This window comes from Anas acuta, chromosome 19 (assembly GCF_963932015.1).
Source record: "Anas acuta chromosome 19, bAnaAcu1.1, whole genome shotgun sequence".
In the NCBI taxonomy this organism is placed as follows: Eukaryota; Metazoa; Chordata; class Aves; order Anseriformes; family Anatidae; genus Anas; species Anas acuta.
The window spans coordinates 1,102,248-1,118,041 of record NC_088997.1 but is presented as its reverse complement, the minus strand read 5'-3'; the positions used below and the strand labels follow the sequence as shown (position 1 = coordinate 1,118,041).

Here is a 15,794-nt window from a genome sequence, read left to right as displayed (position 1 = left end):
CGGAAATGTATCTCAATATATAATTCAGGCCACTCTGTCCTTGTATTTAGGTACGAAGATACAACTGCTAATATTCAGTTGTAAAACAACAGATTTCTACTATGGGATTCTATACACAGCTGTGTTTTTTCTTCCATAAAGGATAACTTTTAGGGTTATATGCTTAGTATAAATAGGTCCAAAGTTCAAGAGTGTTTGAGTTCACTTTTATGAACTGATTTTCTTGCCTGTGGGATTTAAGAATCACGCAACAATTCATATTTGGATTTATACATGCAAACTCTTCTCTTAGTCACTTAGTTCATGAGCCCTTAGAAACAGCTTGTTTGTTTCCAGAGTGAGAATTGGTAATGTAGGATGCCAGGAACACTCCACGTTTGTGAAGGATTTGCAACCCAAGTTGAGTTTCCTGTGCATTGGTGACACTGGTTGTACTGGGTGCAGCTGGAATGCAGACCTGCAGGAAAAGATGGATCCAAATGCCCCAGTTCTGTGAGGATTAAAGTATTTCGGAGTGTCTAGGGCCTTTTAAAGGGGTGTGAACAGTTCACAGTCAAGGACTGGCCTTGCAAGGTGTTACAAATAGGTAAGTGAATGTGAAGGAGACTGGAGCTGGTAATACACAGCTATGTAAGTACAGGAAAGATTAGGATGTTTTTTAATAAGTAGATGTATAAAATCCTATGGTCAGGGGTTGAATTTATTTTCTAATTCCTAAATAAGAAGCAAATACCTGTTACTGTAATGTTAAAATTTCAGATTAATAAGAGATCATGTAAAATATGTATCATTTTTTTGTTTTCCCAGAAATTCCCAGTCCTGCACAAGTAGCACAGCCTTCAGAAACAGCTGCAGACACTAAGTAAGTATTGTTTCTAATTTTTTTACTTCTGTAGCGTTTACCTGATAATCTTCAGATCTTATTACTTGCCACAGTAAGCTTAGAAAGTTCTTCCCTGTTAAGTGGAACAGTAATTCTATTTTCCTTTGACCTACTGTAGTGCTATCAAGATCTGTTTTCTATTTGCTACTTCTCACTACTTACTCCACTAATGGCATATGTAGCAGCCTACTTTTCCAACTCAGGTGGACATGTAAACATTACTGTCATTGTAACTCTGTCTTCTCTTGCTAGAGCTGAGGAACAGCCAGACGCAGATGGAGTTGAATGTGAAGCAGAGGTAGGTTTTCTGGTTTGCCCTTGTGTACAATCAGAGGTGGCACGTTGAAGTACAACATAAAATTTGTGGCTGTGGAACTGTGGGTGTAGACTAGCTGGGCCTTACCTCAGTTCCACTGTACTGCAAAGATCTCAACTGAAAACTCATGATTTCTGTAGCGAGGCTGAAACAATGAAGTACTTGTAATAAAAAACAACTTTTTTCTAGTTGAGCTAAGATGACATTTTTCAAATGTCTGGCTCGCTCAATTTGGTGCAGCTGCTTTTACGTTACAAGAGCTGCAGGCCTCCTGCTGGAGTTACGAGGTCTGCGTACCCTGCAGACCTCAAATCTGGAAGTGCTGCACGTGTAGGTGCTTCCGGTGTTCAGGTTAGCTCATGGTAAATCCTGCAAGCACAGTCCGTAAGATTGTGTGATTTCTTTAGTGCCTAAGCACATGTTCCACTGGCAGTATGGACACTGAAATGGGTTTATTTGGGGGTGGGTAAACTAATAGAGGTATTCAGGTGGAACTCTCAGCACAGGTTTCTTTTCTCTTTTTATAAACAGGTGGAAGAACCAGAGAGTAATAAATCAGAACCTGAAGATGATGAGGATGAGGTGGAAGATCTGCCAAACAGGCGGCCACGCTTGCAAGGGATGATTTATCGCAAACCTAGCCAGACCAGCGTCTACCTGCAAGAATGGGACATTCCCTTTGAACAGATTGAACTAGGGGATCCTATCGGCCAAGGGCGATGGGGGAAGGTTCACAAGGGGAAATGGCATGGAGAAGTAGCCATCAGGCTGTTGGAGATAGATGGGAACAATCAGGATCATCTCAAGCTCTTTAAAAAGGAGGTGATGAACTACAGACAGACCCGGCATGAGAATGTGGTGCTTTTCATGGGAGCATGCATGAACCCTCCTCATTTAGCAATCATCACCAGGTGAGGATATAGCGCCTTATCTCAGTATTACTATACATATTTAATGCCAATAGTAATAATACCGAATAAATTTCTATAATTACATAACTATATATTTGTGTAATAAATAAAGTATTTGTGATATTATATGAATGTATTACAGTTTAAAATAATTATATATAAAAAATCTGGAACAAGCTGTTCCTCTGTCATCTACTTCCAGATGCATCCAGTTCAGCACAATGGCAATAAAACAATACTTGAGGTTGATAATACAGCAGTTATCTGATCCTTTCTGTTCCTTTTAGAGACACTTGCTGATTAGGCAAGAGCATTACTATTTTTCTCTCCTCTTCTGTCTTCAGTATTTTGTTGCTATTAGGACTATTTAGCCCCTAGGTAACAGCTTTTGGGGATGTTCATATGAAGGCTGAATTTAAGTCAGTCCAGCAGCATGCCACTCTCGTAGCTTGGCAAGGTGGTACTTAATCATTTCTTGTTGTCAATTCCAAAGGAAGTTTCCTGCTTAAGTGAGCAGTAGCCTCAGCAGAAGCCAGTGCTCAGGTTTTGAAAACTGGACTTCAGCTGTCAGAATAGCAAGAACTGGGCTTCTGAAGAAACACATAAGCATTTGTCGTATATGCTTGGATGTGCTTTAACAGTGGCTCACCTGTACATGTGTACACCCGTACAGCTGTGAATCAATTGGACCCTTAAAATTCTTTGAAATGGCATTTCCCAGCAGTTCGAGTAGGAGTGGGATTCTGTCAACATAAGAAAACCAGTTGAGCATCCAGTGTTGATTTTTGTTTGCCTCCAATGTTTTAAAGGCACTGTTCCTCTTTTCTGTAGCTTCTGCAAAGGAAGGACGCTTCATTCGTTTGTAAGGGACCCCAAGATATCCCTGGATATTAATAAAACCAGGCAGATAGCACAGGAGATCATTAAGGTAAGAGCATACATCCTGCTAACAGACATCTGCTTTGTGAGCAGTGCCTCAGCAAGAGCCTTGAGAGCGCACAGCGGGGGTGGTTCAGTAGCTCTCAGTAGCCACACCTGTAACTTGCCACAGGGTGTTGCAGCAGGAAAAACATGAAATTGGATAAAGAGAAGTGGGCAGTAAGTTAAGTACCTGAAAGAATAGAAATAGACTTTTTGCTTGCTAGTAAGGGGCTGGGGAGGGAGAATTTTGGTAAGGGGAACCATGAAGAAATGCATGACACATTTCCTAAGTTAATGCATTCTGAGGTAGATGTGTTCCCCCAGACTTGCACAGTTTTCCAGTACTTGCTTTACGGTATTGCTCAACCGAGGTAACATTTCTAAAGCCGTTGCAGTGTTTCTGCTGAACTGAGCAGCATTTCTGCTGGTTTTCTTCCTGGCAGAAGTATCCTGTGATTTTCGTCAGCAAGCTTGTGTCAGTAGCTCATTGTTCTTACGCATACAGACTCCAGAATTGCAAGTCCACGGGCACGTAATGCTCTTCAAGTAAGAGTACCTTTCCAGCAGCCCTACTATGTAGAGGATGAAAAGCATTTCAGAGGCTGAGCACTGAGCTAAAATCTACTTGCAGACTTTCCCTGTACCCTTCCTGCATAAGCCAGACAGTTGCTGTGTCCTCACTTAAAATTCATTATTTATTCTGGAGTAAATGTGTGTTACAAAGCAAAGCATGCCCAGTTAGAGGCTTGTAAACAAGAAAAAAAAAAAAGACATCTCTGAATATAAACTTTTTCCTAGGGCATGGGCTATCTTCACGCCAAGGGGATTGTACATAAGGATCTGAAATCCAAGAATGTTTTCTATGATAATGGAAAAGTTGTGATCACTGACTTCGGATTATTTGGGATTTCAGGTGTGGTTCAGGAAGGAAGGTAGGTGGAGGTTTCAATGCTTTGGTCCACTTCTAGAGTCATAAATAATGATTAAATAAGCAAACTTTTTGATGCATTACACAGCACAGGTGAGGAGTGGTGATTGCTTTAGTACTTAAGAACGTTTTGGAATATGCATTCTTTTTTTGAAAGCAGAGTCCTTTCTACACACCCAGGAGCACACAGCTAGAAAGTTATGTATAAACTAAGGCTCAGAACAAAAATAACTTCAAGCCCAAGAATGAGCTGTACAGTCAGGCCAACACTTGCATGTTGTTTTTTTTTAATATGGCTAGAAAAATAGAAAATGTTAGCCAAAACAAAACATTCCAGTAAATAAAGGCATTAGGCAAAGCATAAATATGAGCCATGTGCTGCTTCTGGCTTTACATGATAGTGTTTCAGTATGGTTTCTTTCTTCTGAACTCAGGAGGGAGAATGAATTGAAGCTGCCTCATGACTGGTTGTGCTACCTGGCCCCTGAAATTGTTCGTGAGATGGCCCCTGGCAAAGATGAAGACAAGCTACCTTTCTCCAAAGCTGCAGATATCTATGCCTTTGGGTAAGAGAGGAACACCTAAGAGTACCATGGAAGCTTGCCAAATGAGACATGGTACAGACCTGAGCCCTGCCAGTGATCCTCTTCTCTCGGACTGAGGATTTTAGCTAGGATGCCCACTACAAAAGATGTGGGCAGGACAGTTTGACAGGGAGGTGGGTAGGCTGGGAGGGATTTGCTGCACAGCTTTATGCACCTTCCACGGCTTATCTGAAGAAATTGGGACTGTGTCAGGGTTTTGCATCTTTCTCTTTAAGAGTGGGCAAAGCCTTGATTCGTCTGTTGATGTTGCAGGACTGTGTGGTATGAGCTCCAAGCAAGAGAATGGCCCTTCAAGAACCAGCCTGCAGAGGCACTCATCTGGCAGATTGGAAGTGGTGAAGGAGTGAAACAAGTCCTTGCAACTGTTAGTTTGGGGAAAGAAGTGAATGTAAGTACATCAGGTGCAGGAGTCCTTCCAAATAGCTGTTCACTGGGATGCTGGAAAAGAGGGAGCTGCTTAAAGGGATTTATTTTACTCTTATTATAACTCTAAAGATAAAGGGCAGGAGAGAGAACAGATTAGAATGAGACAGGTTAGATTCCAAGTCTCTTCCCATTATCATCATACAGAAGTGGGCATCTGCTGGTACACAGGATACTGTTTGATTATTAGAATGTCCAAAACGTCTGTTAAAAAGCAGCTGTAGCTGGGCTCCCACAAATCGCACTGCTCAGTCAGTTGCTTGGTCTGAACAGTTGACATGAGAACTAAGTGGAGATAATGAGCCTGAAATGTCCTTTGCAGGAAATTCTCTCAGCATGCTGGTCATTTGATCTCAGTGAGAGACCCAGCTTCACTGTCCTCATGGATATGCTTGAAAAACTGCCAAAATTGAATCGTCGTCTCTCCCATCCAGGGCATTTCTGGAAGTCTGCTGAGTGAGTATCTGCTGTTGTTGAGAATACTTGTGCTGCTCAGAAACTGCTAACTGGTAATTCCTGTGCTTTATTTTGCCTTCCTGGGGTCTGTCAGCCCTTCAGTAGCAGAGTAACTGTGCGCTGTTCTGCTTTTCTAGTTACTGGGGTATTATGCAATGCAATTTGCATGAACTTCAGACAGATAATTTCCTACTTCAACATATTCACCTCCCTCCTCCTGTAGATCATTCATCCGGCTTTGTGTGGTTTCAGAAAATGTCAACCAACATTATTGGAAAGGGCCCACACTGACCAAAAAGTGATTAGAATTTGCTCTATAACGGCTGGTACTGACTGAGAAAGGTAACCACCTTGTAACCCTCCTAAAGGGACACGTAGGAAAAAAAAAACAGACTTCCCCCCATTTGCCCTCCCCCTTTATGAGAGACTCCCCAGTTCACACAGGCAGATGAAAGGCAGCATTGGTAATTACAGCATCAGTGTAATTGATTTCTGGAGAAAAACCAAACTGGGTGCTAATCATCCTGAGCATCCCTAAATTGCCTGGCACATGCAGTGAACTGACAGCAAGGAACAAGTTGTGTTTGGACTGAATCTCCAAATTGGATTCATGTCAAGATTTGGACCAAGGAAAGATAAGTCAAGAGATGGCAGATAAATCCTTGTCAGATCATGATACTTTCAAAGTCAGGATCGATGTTGCAATTGGGGAAAAGTGTTATAAGATCAAGCGTCTGTAAACTGTCAAAATTGGGAGAGATTCCTCCAAAATATCTGATCGAACATCCAGTGACATCTGTCATGACAGATGAGACCAGAATTTAAAACTCATTTCAGTTCAGAATAGATGGGCGTAAAGCCATAGGGCCTAAAACTTTCAGTCTCATCACAAATAACCTGTCAGTCAGACCAAAACGGATCCCAGCTCCACCTCTGCTAGTGGAAGCAAACCAGATACAACTTCTGGAGCCCAGAGACTGAAATTCCCACCTCAGACACCATTGCCTAATCTCCAGTGCTGTACAGCCTCGCTTTGGGCACGCAGCAGGGTCTGCAAACTCCAGTTGGCAGAAATGGAGCCACAGCCTCGTGCCTCCCCTAGGAGCGCTCATTCCTCAAAACCCAGGCGCTTGCCAAACTACTTCCAGGCACAGCTTGTGGTGGCCAGCTCTGTGCCGGCCACCTCAGGTGGGCGCTTTTCAGCTCTGCTGCCCCTTCCCTGCAATCATCCTGCCGCAGCTGTGACAGTTTCTCTTTTTTTTTTTTTAAAGAAATGTTTTTATTTCTTTAATTCTCCTCTGTCTCAAAGGAGGATCATGGTGTTCAAATGGTGTTATAACCGTTTCTTTGCCAGGAGATTTGCATGATACCGCAGTGTCCTTTGTTATTTTTTTTCCCTTTCCACAGAAACACAGTGCCCTCCACCACGATGGCTCTGTGTGGCACCTCTTTCATGCCCTTATTTCTCCATACTATCAGATCCACTTAGGCTGGATCATTAACTCTGGCTGTTTGGCATCTTTTCCCCTACCTAACCAGACAGGGCCAAGCAGCCAGAGCCCAAGCTGTCTGCACATTCCCATGCAGGCAGTCACACAGCCCCGCATTGTCCTCTACCAGCACATTGGAAATTAACTTGAAGTAATGCTTCCCATTTGGGCAGTCAGTTCATGAGAGTGCTCATTTCCAGAGTAATTTGCCAAGTGATTATTTTGGATTAGTGTTTCCATAGGGAGTTCTTCATGAACAGCTTGTGGAACTGTGCCTTGCAGAGCAGCTTCCCTAATTATTTTCGCAGACCCTCCCCCTCCGACTGCAACTGGTTCCTGTACATTTGCATGTATTAATACTTCTTCTGCTCAAAGCATGTAACAGGGGAGAATTACTTTAAGTGTCAGCATTACGTATCAACACTGACAGCTGAAGTAGTGCTCAGTGAAATGAAAATGCAGGCAGCTCAGTTGCTTTTTAGTCCCTGCAAAGTACATCACATTCAGGTCACACTTGGCAGGCTCTCCACAGCCACGTCAGGCAGAGATCAGATTCAAACCCAGTACAGACACGTTCACATCTCCTCCAACAGATCTGCTGAGAAATATTGCACTAACCCCACGCTTTGTTCTGATGTAAGCTTTATAATAGTTCACAAGGGCTTGCTTTAAATAACTGAAGACTAACTCTCATGGTGTCTTTTTCCCTTCCCTCCCATATTTCTCTGTAGGTTGTAGCTACTGGTGCAATAATGGGTTCCACCTTGCATGCTTCCATCTGTTGCATCCTAACCAGCAACTCGGACAATCACCTTCCATTTAAAAAAGCGAAAACAAAACCACGAAATTAACCCATGGACATAATCAACACTTTATCCGAATTCTCCTTTTCTGCCTTTTTCTGCTTGGTGTGGGCTGTTAGCTTGAATAACAACAACTGTCTGCAAGAAGTTACTGTCTAACAACGTGGCCATCTCTCACTTCTGAAGCATTTCATCGGGCTGTAGCTCCCTCCTGGAGAGGGCTTAGTGATCTGCTCTCTGGCTAACCAGGTGCACGCAGCGGAGGGCCGGGCACCCTGCCCAGCAGGCCGGGGGTTTGCTGACACAGGCGGGATGCGCAGGTCCCCCAGGCCTCGTGAGGCAGAAGGCTGCATTCTCCTAGCTGCAGTCTGAGGTTGTGGGTGTCAGCCCTAGTGCAGGGCTGGGGTTTGTGACCAGACAGAGCCAGGTGCGTTTTTCAAAAGGCACAGCTGACAAGTGAACACTTCACTTGTGTTGCAAACCACCCTGACTCAAGGGCCAGATTGCGCCGGTCCTTCTGTGGGATGAGAGCCAGGTGGCATTGAACTGAGGGGCAGTTTTTTTTTCAGGGGGTGCAAGGGTAATTCTTGCATGAAAAGAGGGATGGTCCTTGCTCTGCTTGGGGCAGATTGCAGTCCCTTAGCCTACTTGGGAACAGGCCCCCAGTGGTGCCCAAAACTGGCCCACATGGGTTGGCTGAGGTCAGCTACAGTGCTGTGCAAAAGAGAGGGACTGAAGGGCTTTCCTCCTTTCTCTTCCCCTTGCAAATCTGGTGTTTGGAATTCTATGGTTTGCTCGTGTTTACATCCTCTGTTCAGCAAAATGCCTGACTTCACATTAGGAGCTTTGCAAAATTGTAGGTAACACAATTATGTGCCTTTTGTGAAAAGATTTTTTCATTCCTTACTAATTCATGATTTTGATTTATTTTTTTTCAAGGGGAAAGAATAGGGACAGAGGAGGGTAAGCACCAGGAACCAGAGAGAGAGGTTCTTATTGTCCTCAGTGAGGACAAATACATCCACATACTCATTCTTTTACAAAGTCAGATGCTTGCACACAACACCGAAAAGAATGTATTCAGGCTGTCTGCTTTGCTGTCACCTGAGTGCATATGTGTAAGAAGGCATTTTGAAGTGAAAATGTTTACAGCTATGCTAACAGCTTAAGGGTGAAGGAAAAGACATCTTTATTCACTTGCTACAATCTATAAAGAGGAGCAAATGGTTTTTTTGAAACGATTGATGTACCTTGTCAGAACCGTTCCTTTCCCTTAAAAAAACAACAACAATCAAACCAAAACAAAAACTAAATAATTTTTTCCTTCCCTTTTTATTTCAAAGAAACCAAAAGCCTGCTGAAAACAGGTCTTCTACCCACCTTAAGTGTTTATGAAAATCTCCTACTTCTCCCATTTGAGTTGTATTTTTTCACTAATGAGGTTAGCATAAGTAAGTTCACATGTTTGCTGCTTAATTTCTTAAAACTCTTTGCTGGATGATCTGAAGTTGTATGAGACCAGAATCCAACCCATTTAAATTTCTGTTTATATGACTGTAGCTTTACAGGGGGAAAACCAACAACGAAACAAAAATAAACAACTCTTTCCCTTTACCTCCTCCCTCTTTTCAGCATTAACAGTAGCAAGGTTGTCCTGCGTTTTGAAAGATTTGGCTTGGGAATCCTGGAACCAAGTAATCAAAAGATATAGCATGGCGTTTAATTGTCTTGTGATAATGTTGTCTACCTACTTACACAAAGCATCAGAAACCTTCACTGAATCTTCTAAGCTACGAAACTGGTGCAGCCACAGCTGAAAGCCGCACGACCATCAGTTCACAGGCCTGTGTTGTTTGAAAAGTCTGAATTCCGCCTGAGCACCAGCAGTTATTTAAAGAATGTTTACATGATACTTTTGTGTGAACTATATTTTTTAAAACATAATAAACGGTGAATCAAGCTTAACTACAGCCATTCAAATAGCACTGAAAAGAAACCAACCTATTTCTAGTTCCTTCTTGCGTCTGCAGTGTAAATAAGAGCTGTCTTCTGCCTTCAAAGCATTTGTTCTCCCTAAGACAGGTGGAAGTGGCTTCTTTCAGAACAGCTATGCAGCTCATAAAATTAAAACATAATTTAAAATTATGTTTTCCTTTCACTAAGGCAAAACTGATCCATTGCATTATGATTTTGCCAAACTGATTATTCAGTTTGTGATTACTCCGTGATTTGTTTCAGCAGGGTTGGTCCAAGCTCTGGGTTACCTTGGTTTAAGTTACACTAATACAAATCTACTTCTTATAGGGGAGTTTGTTATCGCCCCCCAGAGCAGGGTGCTGACATGCTGCCAAGATCGGGTTTAGCTCCATGCACACGGGGAAGGCAAGCTCCCAGCTGCCAAATTCCTCTTCCACAGTTTCAGGCACAGCAAATTCTAGTCCCCTGACCTAACAGTGTTGTTGGAAACATAACGCTGCTCAGCCAGACTAGATGCTTACTGGCCCAATCACCACCCCATTTGCAGAACAAGTGATATTTTCCAGAGCTCCAGGGAGAGGCAAGAAAGACAAGAGTAAAAGCTATCCATTTCTCTCCCCTGTGCCCTCTCTAACTGGCTCCTAGAGGCGGACACATAAGTTTGCGAGCTGTTGGTTTTAAGGCATTTAGGACTCAACAGTAGTTTTGGGAAAAGCTAAGCACAACAAAAACCTTACAATGCAACAGCTCAGACTTGTTTCAAAAGTTAATTTTAAGACATAAAACAAAACACATGCTCCATTGTGTAATATGCAGCTTATGAAGGACACATTATTACTGCATTTAAGGAGACCAATGCATTACCCCACTTAACACTAGTACATTACACACCTCCTCTATACTGTTCACCGTCATTACAAGGATTGGAAATGAGGATCGCAGGGAGAAGAGCTCTGGAGTCCTCCATAAAGCATGCAAAGGGGCAGGCCCTCAATTTGGCTACTTCACAGATGGCTGACTTTCATAGAAAATTAAGTGGCAAAAGACTTCTAAGTCCCGTTGAGCAGAGAGCTTCACTCCTGCTACATGCGTAACCCAGTTATATTCTCTTAGAAATATTGTGCTACAGTGACTGACTTTTAAGATGTGTCTCAAATTAAAACAAAATTTGGTGGTAGCCAGGTGTGGCATTGTGGTACTCGACCTCCTTCCTCCCTCCCACTTTGTAAAGCAAGTAACCCCCCTCCATGCACCGTGTGCATCTAACCCACACCACCTGCTTCTCGCAGGATTTGCTGTTTGCTCTCTCACAGTAACACTGTGTCACAGGCTTAAACAGAGGTTGTTTTCCCAGCAAGTGCTGCTGAAGTAACAACAGCACCATACCCCCAAAAGTGGGGAGGAACGCGTGGCGTAGTGATGCTGAGAGGCAGACCCCCAGGCCGAAGCCCTCCCTTGGTTGCAGCAGCCCAGCTCCCAAACCCTCAGCCTTTCCTCGGCCTGTCCTCGCCTGCTCAGCGGCGGTAACGCTGCTGCAGCCACGTGCAAGCACAGTGCTGAGCAAGCAATGTATTCTCATCGCTCTTAATAAGGTGAGTGGCTGGACGGACAGCTTAAAACAAAACAATAGTATTGAAAAAACACAGAAAATTTGTTTCTCCTATGACTGCCTGCAGGTGTAGTTCAAGAGCAGCACTGGTCCCCTGCTTTCAGGGGACCTAAAACCTCACATCCCTTCATGCTGCACTTTGAGGCGTGCAGAACACCAACGGGAGGCTTATCCCCGCACACCGGCCGAGCAGTGCCTGGTGGTGGGAATCCTGTCCTGCTGCTCCAGGGAAGGGTTTCAAAATACATCTTTAGATTCTGAGATTTGAGATCCCAATTCAACCCTTCCTTGGATTTGCGTTCAACTCCCATAAATTGCCCTTGAAAGCAAAACCCAGCCTCCTGAACCCAGTTATTTCAGAGAGCAGGGACCAATTACTGTCTCTGGGATAATATTTGTTTTAATCAGCTGGTGTGATACCCACAGAAGTCAAACAAAACCAGTGGAGTTGTACAGCTGTGAAGTCAAGCTCTTATCCCTTACTATGTTGCAAACCAAGCGACAGTCATTCGGTCTCGGTCGCATTGTACTGTCCCGTGTGCCGTCTCCTCGTGTGCTGGTGTAAGGGCGTGAAGCACGGTAAGCCTGTACCATTGTAGAGTTGTAAATGTGAAGCTGGCTGTACAATGCTGCTACAATAGCCACATGTCAGTAGTGAATGTAAATGGAGTCTGTAATATGGTGAAAATGGACACGTTTTCTTTTCAAATGTGATGTAAACTTTGTACAGTAAAAGAATTTTTTTTATATTTTCTATCAACTGAGTGTCTTCCAGAATTGCTATTAAATTAATTAAAAATTGTTAGTATTAATAACAGTTTCTGTATTAGTTTATGCAACCAGCAAAAAAAAAAAAAAAAAAAAAAGACAAAGTGCACTCTATGCTAATAAAATTCTGGGTATGTAGGAATCTCTTCAGTGAATAAATCTTTGCTCTGGATAAAGCAAGCATTACAGAATTGTGGTTTGAGCTTTTTCTCCCCGTTGCCTTGTACCTTCCTGCCCTGCCAAGCCCTGTGGAGGTGGGTGGCAGCCAGGGCCGGGGCTGGGTGAGCCCTGGAGGTCCCCGCGTTGTCCCGTGAGCCCAACGCTGAGCCCTGCCCCAGCAAGGCAGGCTGGCTGTGGAGCCAAGGGGCACCCCCAGCCCCTGTCCCACCTGAAGCCCCCTGACCCTTGTCCTTGTGAGCTCGGCTAAGCAACAAACACCCCAGCTTTGGGGCACCCCATTCACCAGCGTGATCCCCAGTGGGTTTCGGGGTAACGTGCTGGCTGCCGGGAGGTGGGCACCCTGAGCACACCGCTCCCTGCAGCAGGACTGACAAACCTTCCTTTCCCGGTGTTACTGTAACCCTCCAAAACCCCAGCCAGGGAAAAGTAAAAAACAGTGTTAGAGCCTATGAGGGCAAGGGCTACAGAGAGGAGCACTACGTGGTGAGCTGCGATAAGTTATCCTGTGAGCTGACAGACAGGAGAGCTTGCAAAGCATCGCACAGACCGTGCCCTCCTCGGTTTCACTTTCTGGAGGAATTGACCCAAAAGCCCTGCTGTGTGTGGGGCGGGAAGCAGCAGAAGCAGCGTTTGCACCGTTGGGGTTATGCTCTCATCGACCAGGAAGAAAGAAGAGCTGGGCAGGCTCCCTGGCTCCCTGCAGGCTGTGGCGGCAGTGGAGCTGCCTGCTGTCCATGTGCACCCCGACCTTTTTCCCCTCTGGAGCTCCTGGCCTCAGCCCTGGCTCGCTGGAGCTGCCCCAGCCCTGGCCTTGCCCTGCCGGCTGGGGGAAGCGGCAGTGCCAGGGACACCTGCCCTGCTCTGCTCTGCTCGGGGCTGGGCACGGCAATGCGTTAATTACTCCCTGGGCCGTTGTGCTGCTGCCAAACAGCTTTACACCAAAAATAACGGCAGCGTTGCCCTGTCCTGCTGGGAGAAGGCCCGCATGTTTTAGGAGCACAATTTCACGTTTCATCCACTTTATCCAGATCTTTCATGTGCAAGCAGTAAAAATCCAAGAATCTGTTTTCTCTGAAGGACAACAAAAGCTTCCTCCCCTTTTTTTTTTTTCTGACATAACCCACACTCTCACCTCAACAAAGACAAATTCGAGCACAGAGACCGCTTGTGGCTCCACACAGCTGCAGTGGAGCCTTCCAATGCCTTCTAAACCTCAGCACCAGAGGGGAGCCTTTTAGCAGTGCTGCTGCTTGATCCTGGCTATTCAACGCCTCGCAGTGCAGATAAAACATCTCGGCGCAAACAAGGCTATGGTGGCTTATTCAGAAAGGGCACCAAATAACTGCCCACAGGGCATAAATTGATCAAGCTACAGATGAAGTGACTGGAGCAGGACCTAGGAGAGCTGGACACACCACCTTCACGCTCAGAGCTCAGCCTGTTCCCACACACAACAGGCATCAGTTCAGCCCTCACCCTGCACCCAGCCCTGGCTGCCCAGCAGGGTTACTGGAGCAGAGGAGCCTCCTTTGCACTTCTGAGCACACATTCAGAGAAGGGAACCTCTCTACACAGTTATAAAACAATGCAACAATTGAAAACAAAGCAAAAACCACATTTTGCCTACCTGAAGTCACTCCTCCTTCCTTGCACTGGGGCTTGTCAGCACAGCCTGCATCTCAACACGGTGCCAGCCATCTTCTTCCACTGCTCTGCCCCATGGGGCTCAGCTGTTCCTCGTTAGCCTGCTTGGCAGTAGCTCATCAGTCACACCTGGCTGTCCTCCCGAGCCCCACGCCCCTGCAGCATGCAGAACAGCATGGCAAAAACTCTGTCAGGCTGGGCAGCCACTTAAACTGAAGGCACTGAAGTTATCCCAGCATTTACCCTAATGCTAGGCTTGGACTTCTGTTAGCTTTCAGCTATATAATAATGTGCTAATGGATCCCATCCACGTATCACTGCTTTTGCATTTAGGAAATGCATTCGTATGGCAGAGCCCTACAGATTTATGGGGTATAGGGAAGCAAATGGTGTATCTGTACTGCAAGCCCAGTGACATACCAAACTGGCACAAGGACTGGTAACTCTCTGTGTCCACTTTCAGTTTAGCTGGACCAACCTGTGGATTTGGGAAGCCGGGGAACTCTGCCAACAATCAGAAGTGGCTAGAGGACTGCAGGAAGAAAAAGGTCTGCATTTCAGTGCCATAGCATTCACCCTTTTTTGAATACTGAATACCATTAAAGCTGCCTAAGGTGGGCATTAATGTAACAGCCCGCTAATTGCTTCAGAAAGTGTTGATCTGTAATTTCAAGTTAGGTCTGAAATCGGTGAGATGCATAATCATCTCCCTAACTTATAGCCCTGAACAATTCCTCTGCTTCTAGCAGAATTACTTAAGTGCTTAAACTAATGCACGTGCTTCAATCTGTTACTGACTTGGGGCTGTAATGAACACTTTAATAACTGCAGAGCAGGCTTTTTGATCATATTTGGGATTTTAAAATATATATTTTGTATCTGGTTTCTTAAATGAAGATTCAGTTCTTGTGCTGGAATAGAATAATTATCCACTGACCTTAACATCTGCACTTTATCTTCCCCCTTTATTCCCCATTTATTAAAAAAAAAAAAAGCAATTATACACAGCTTCAAACCAGTGCTGCAATTGAAGTTAACTTACAATTGGGCCGGTTTAAATAAATTCACAGAGTTGAAACAGATCTCTATTTTTATTCTTAATCCTTTCCCTTAACTGCCTTAGAACCTGTCTTTTAGGGGGAGATTTCTGCAATGGTGGAATTAAGATGAAAAAGTCCCCAAGTAAAACTTGCTTCATCAACTTAGAATGTATCAATGGGAAGTCATGCAATTTCGGAACCAATACACAAACAATTGGGTCTCTTGCTCTGACCTGTCAGAGGTTTATGGGAATTTCCCCCTCTCCAAATGAAAGTGAAATATGGGCAAGCATTTGTAAAGTATTATGGTAATACTTAAAAGCAAGTGATTACGCAAAAGAAAAACATGAGATGTAAAGAAAGGATCCTAGCAAGAAAATGTACCTATTTTGTTATGTGCGTGAAAAATGGGTTGCACTGTAATGTACCTCCCAAAACAGCAAGGAACACATCGGACTTTTAAAATGCAGAACTTTTGTTTCCTGCCTTTGTGGCATTTGAACTCCAGCACTCAGTGAGACCTGGGCTTATTGAGAACTTTCTTAATGGAAAGTGAAATTACCTTGTTCTACTTCCATCCCACCCCAAAACTGTAGTATCAGAGAACATCTGTTAAATGAAATATGAAATAACACTCACAGTGTATACTAGATGCCCATCAGGACCCCATACTTGCTATGAACCTCCTCTGTCCTTTACTGTCTGTATCTGCTGTCTGATACTTCCTGTTCTCTGCCATCACTGTCCAGATTCTTTCAATTATGCTGTATTTTTCATCTTATGTTTAAGGCTGTCCTGAAGTACATGTGAAACACTGTATGTACATGACATTGTTGACTT

At 44.3% G+C, this 15,794-nt stretch overlaps 1 protein-coding gene across 2 annotated transcripts in view; it reads left to right on the top strand.

The window, feature by feature from the left end:
- KSR1 (kinase suppressor of ras 1) overlaps positions 1-12,281 on the top strand; it is a 63,790-nt gene extending 51,509 nt beyond the window's left edge. For both annotated transcript variants that reach the window (XM_068656443.1, XM_068656442.1), the window contains 9 exons: positions 808-862; positions 1,136-1,181; positions 1,731-2,110; positions 2,942-3,038; positions 3,830-3,963; positions 4,394-4,525; positions 4,817-4,952; positions 5,310-5,443; positions 9,369-12,281. In XM_068656443.1, the coding sequence (XP_068512544.1) occupies positions 808-862; positions 1,136-1,181; positions 1,731-2,110; positions 2,942-3,038; positions 3,830-3,963; positions 4,394-4,525; positions 4,817-4,952; positions 5,310-5,443; positions 9,369-9,447 (1,193 nt within the window). In that variant the 3' untranslated portion in view covers positions 9,448-12,281. The remainder of the gene's footprint in view (positions 1-807; positions 863-1,135; positions 1,182-1,730; positions 2,111-2,941; positions 3,039-3,829; positions 3,964-4,393; positions 4,526-4,816; positions 4,953-5,309; positions 5,444-9,368) is intronic.
- The last annotated feature ends 3,513 nt before the right edge of the window (positions 12,282-15,794 follow it).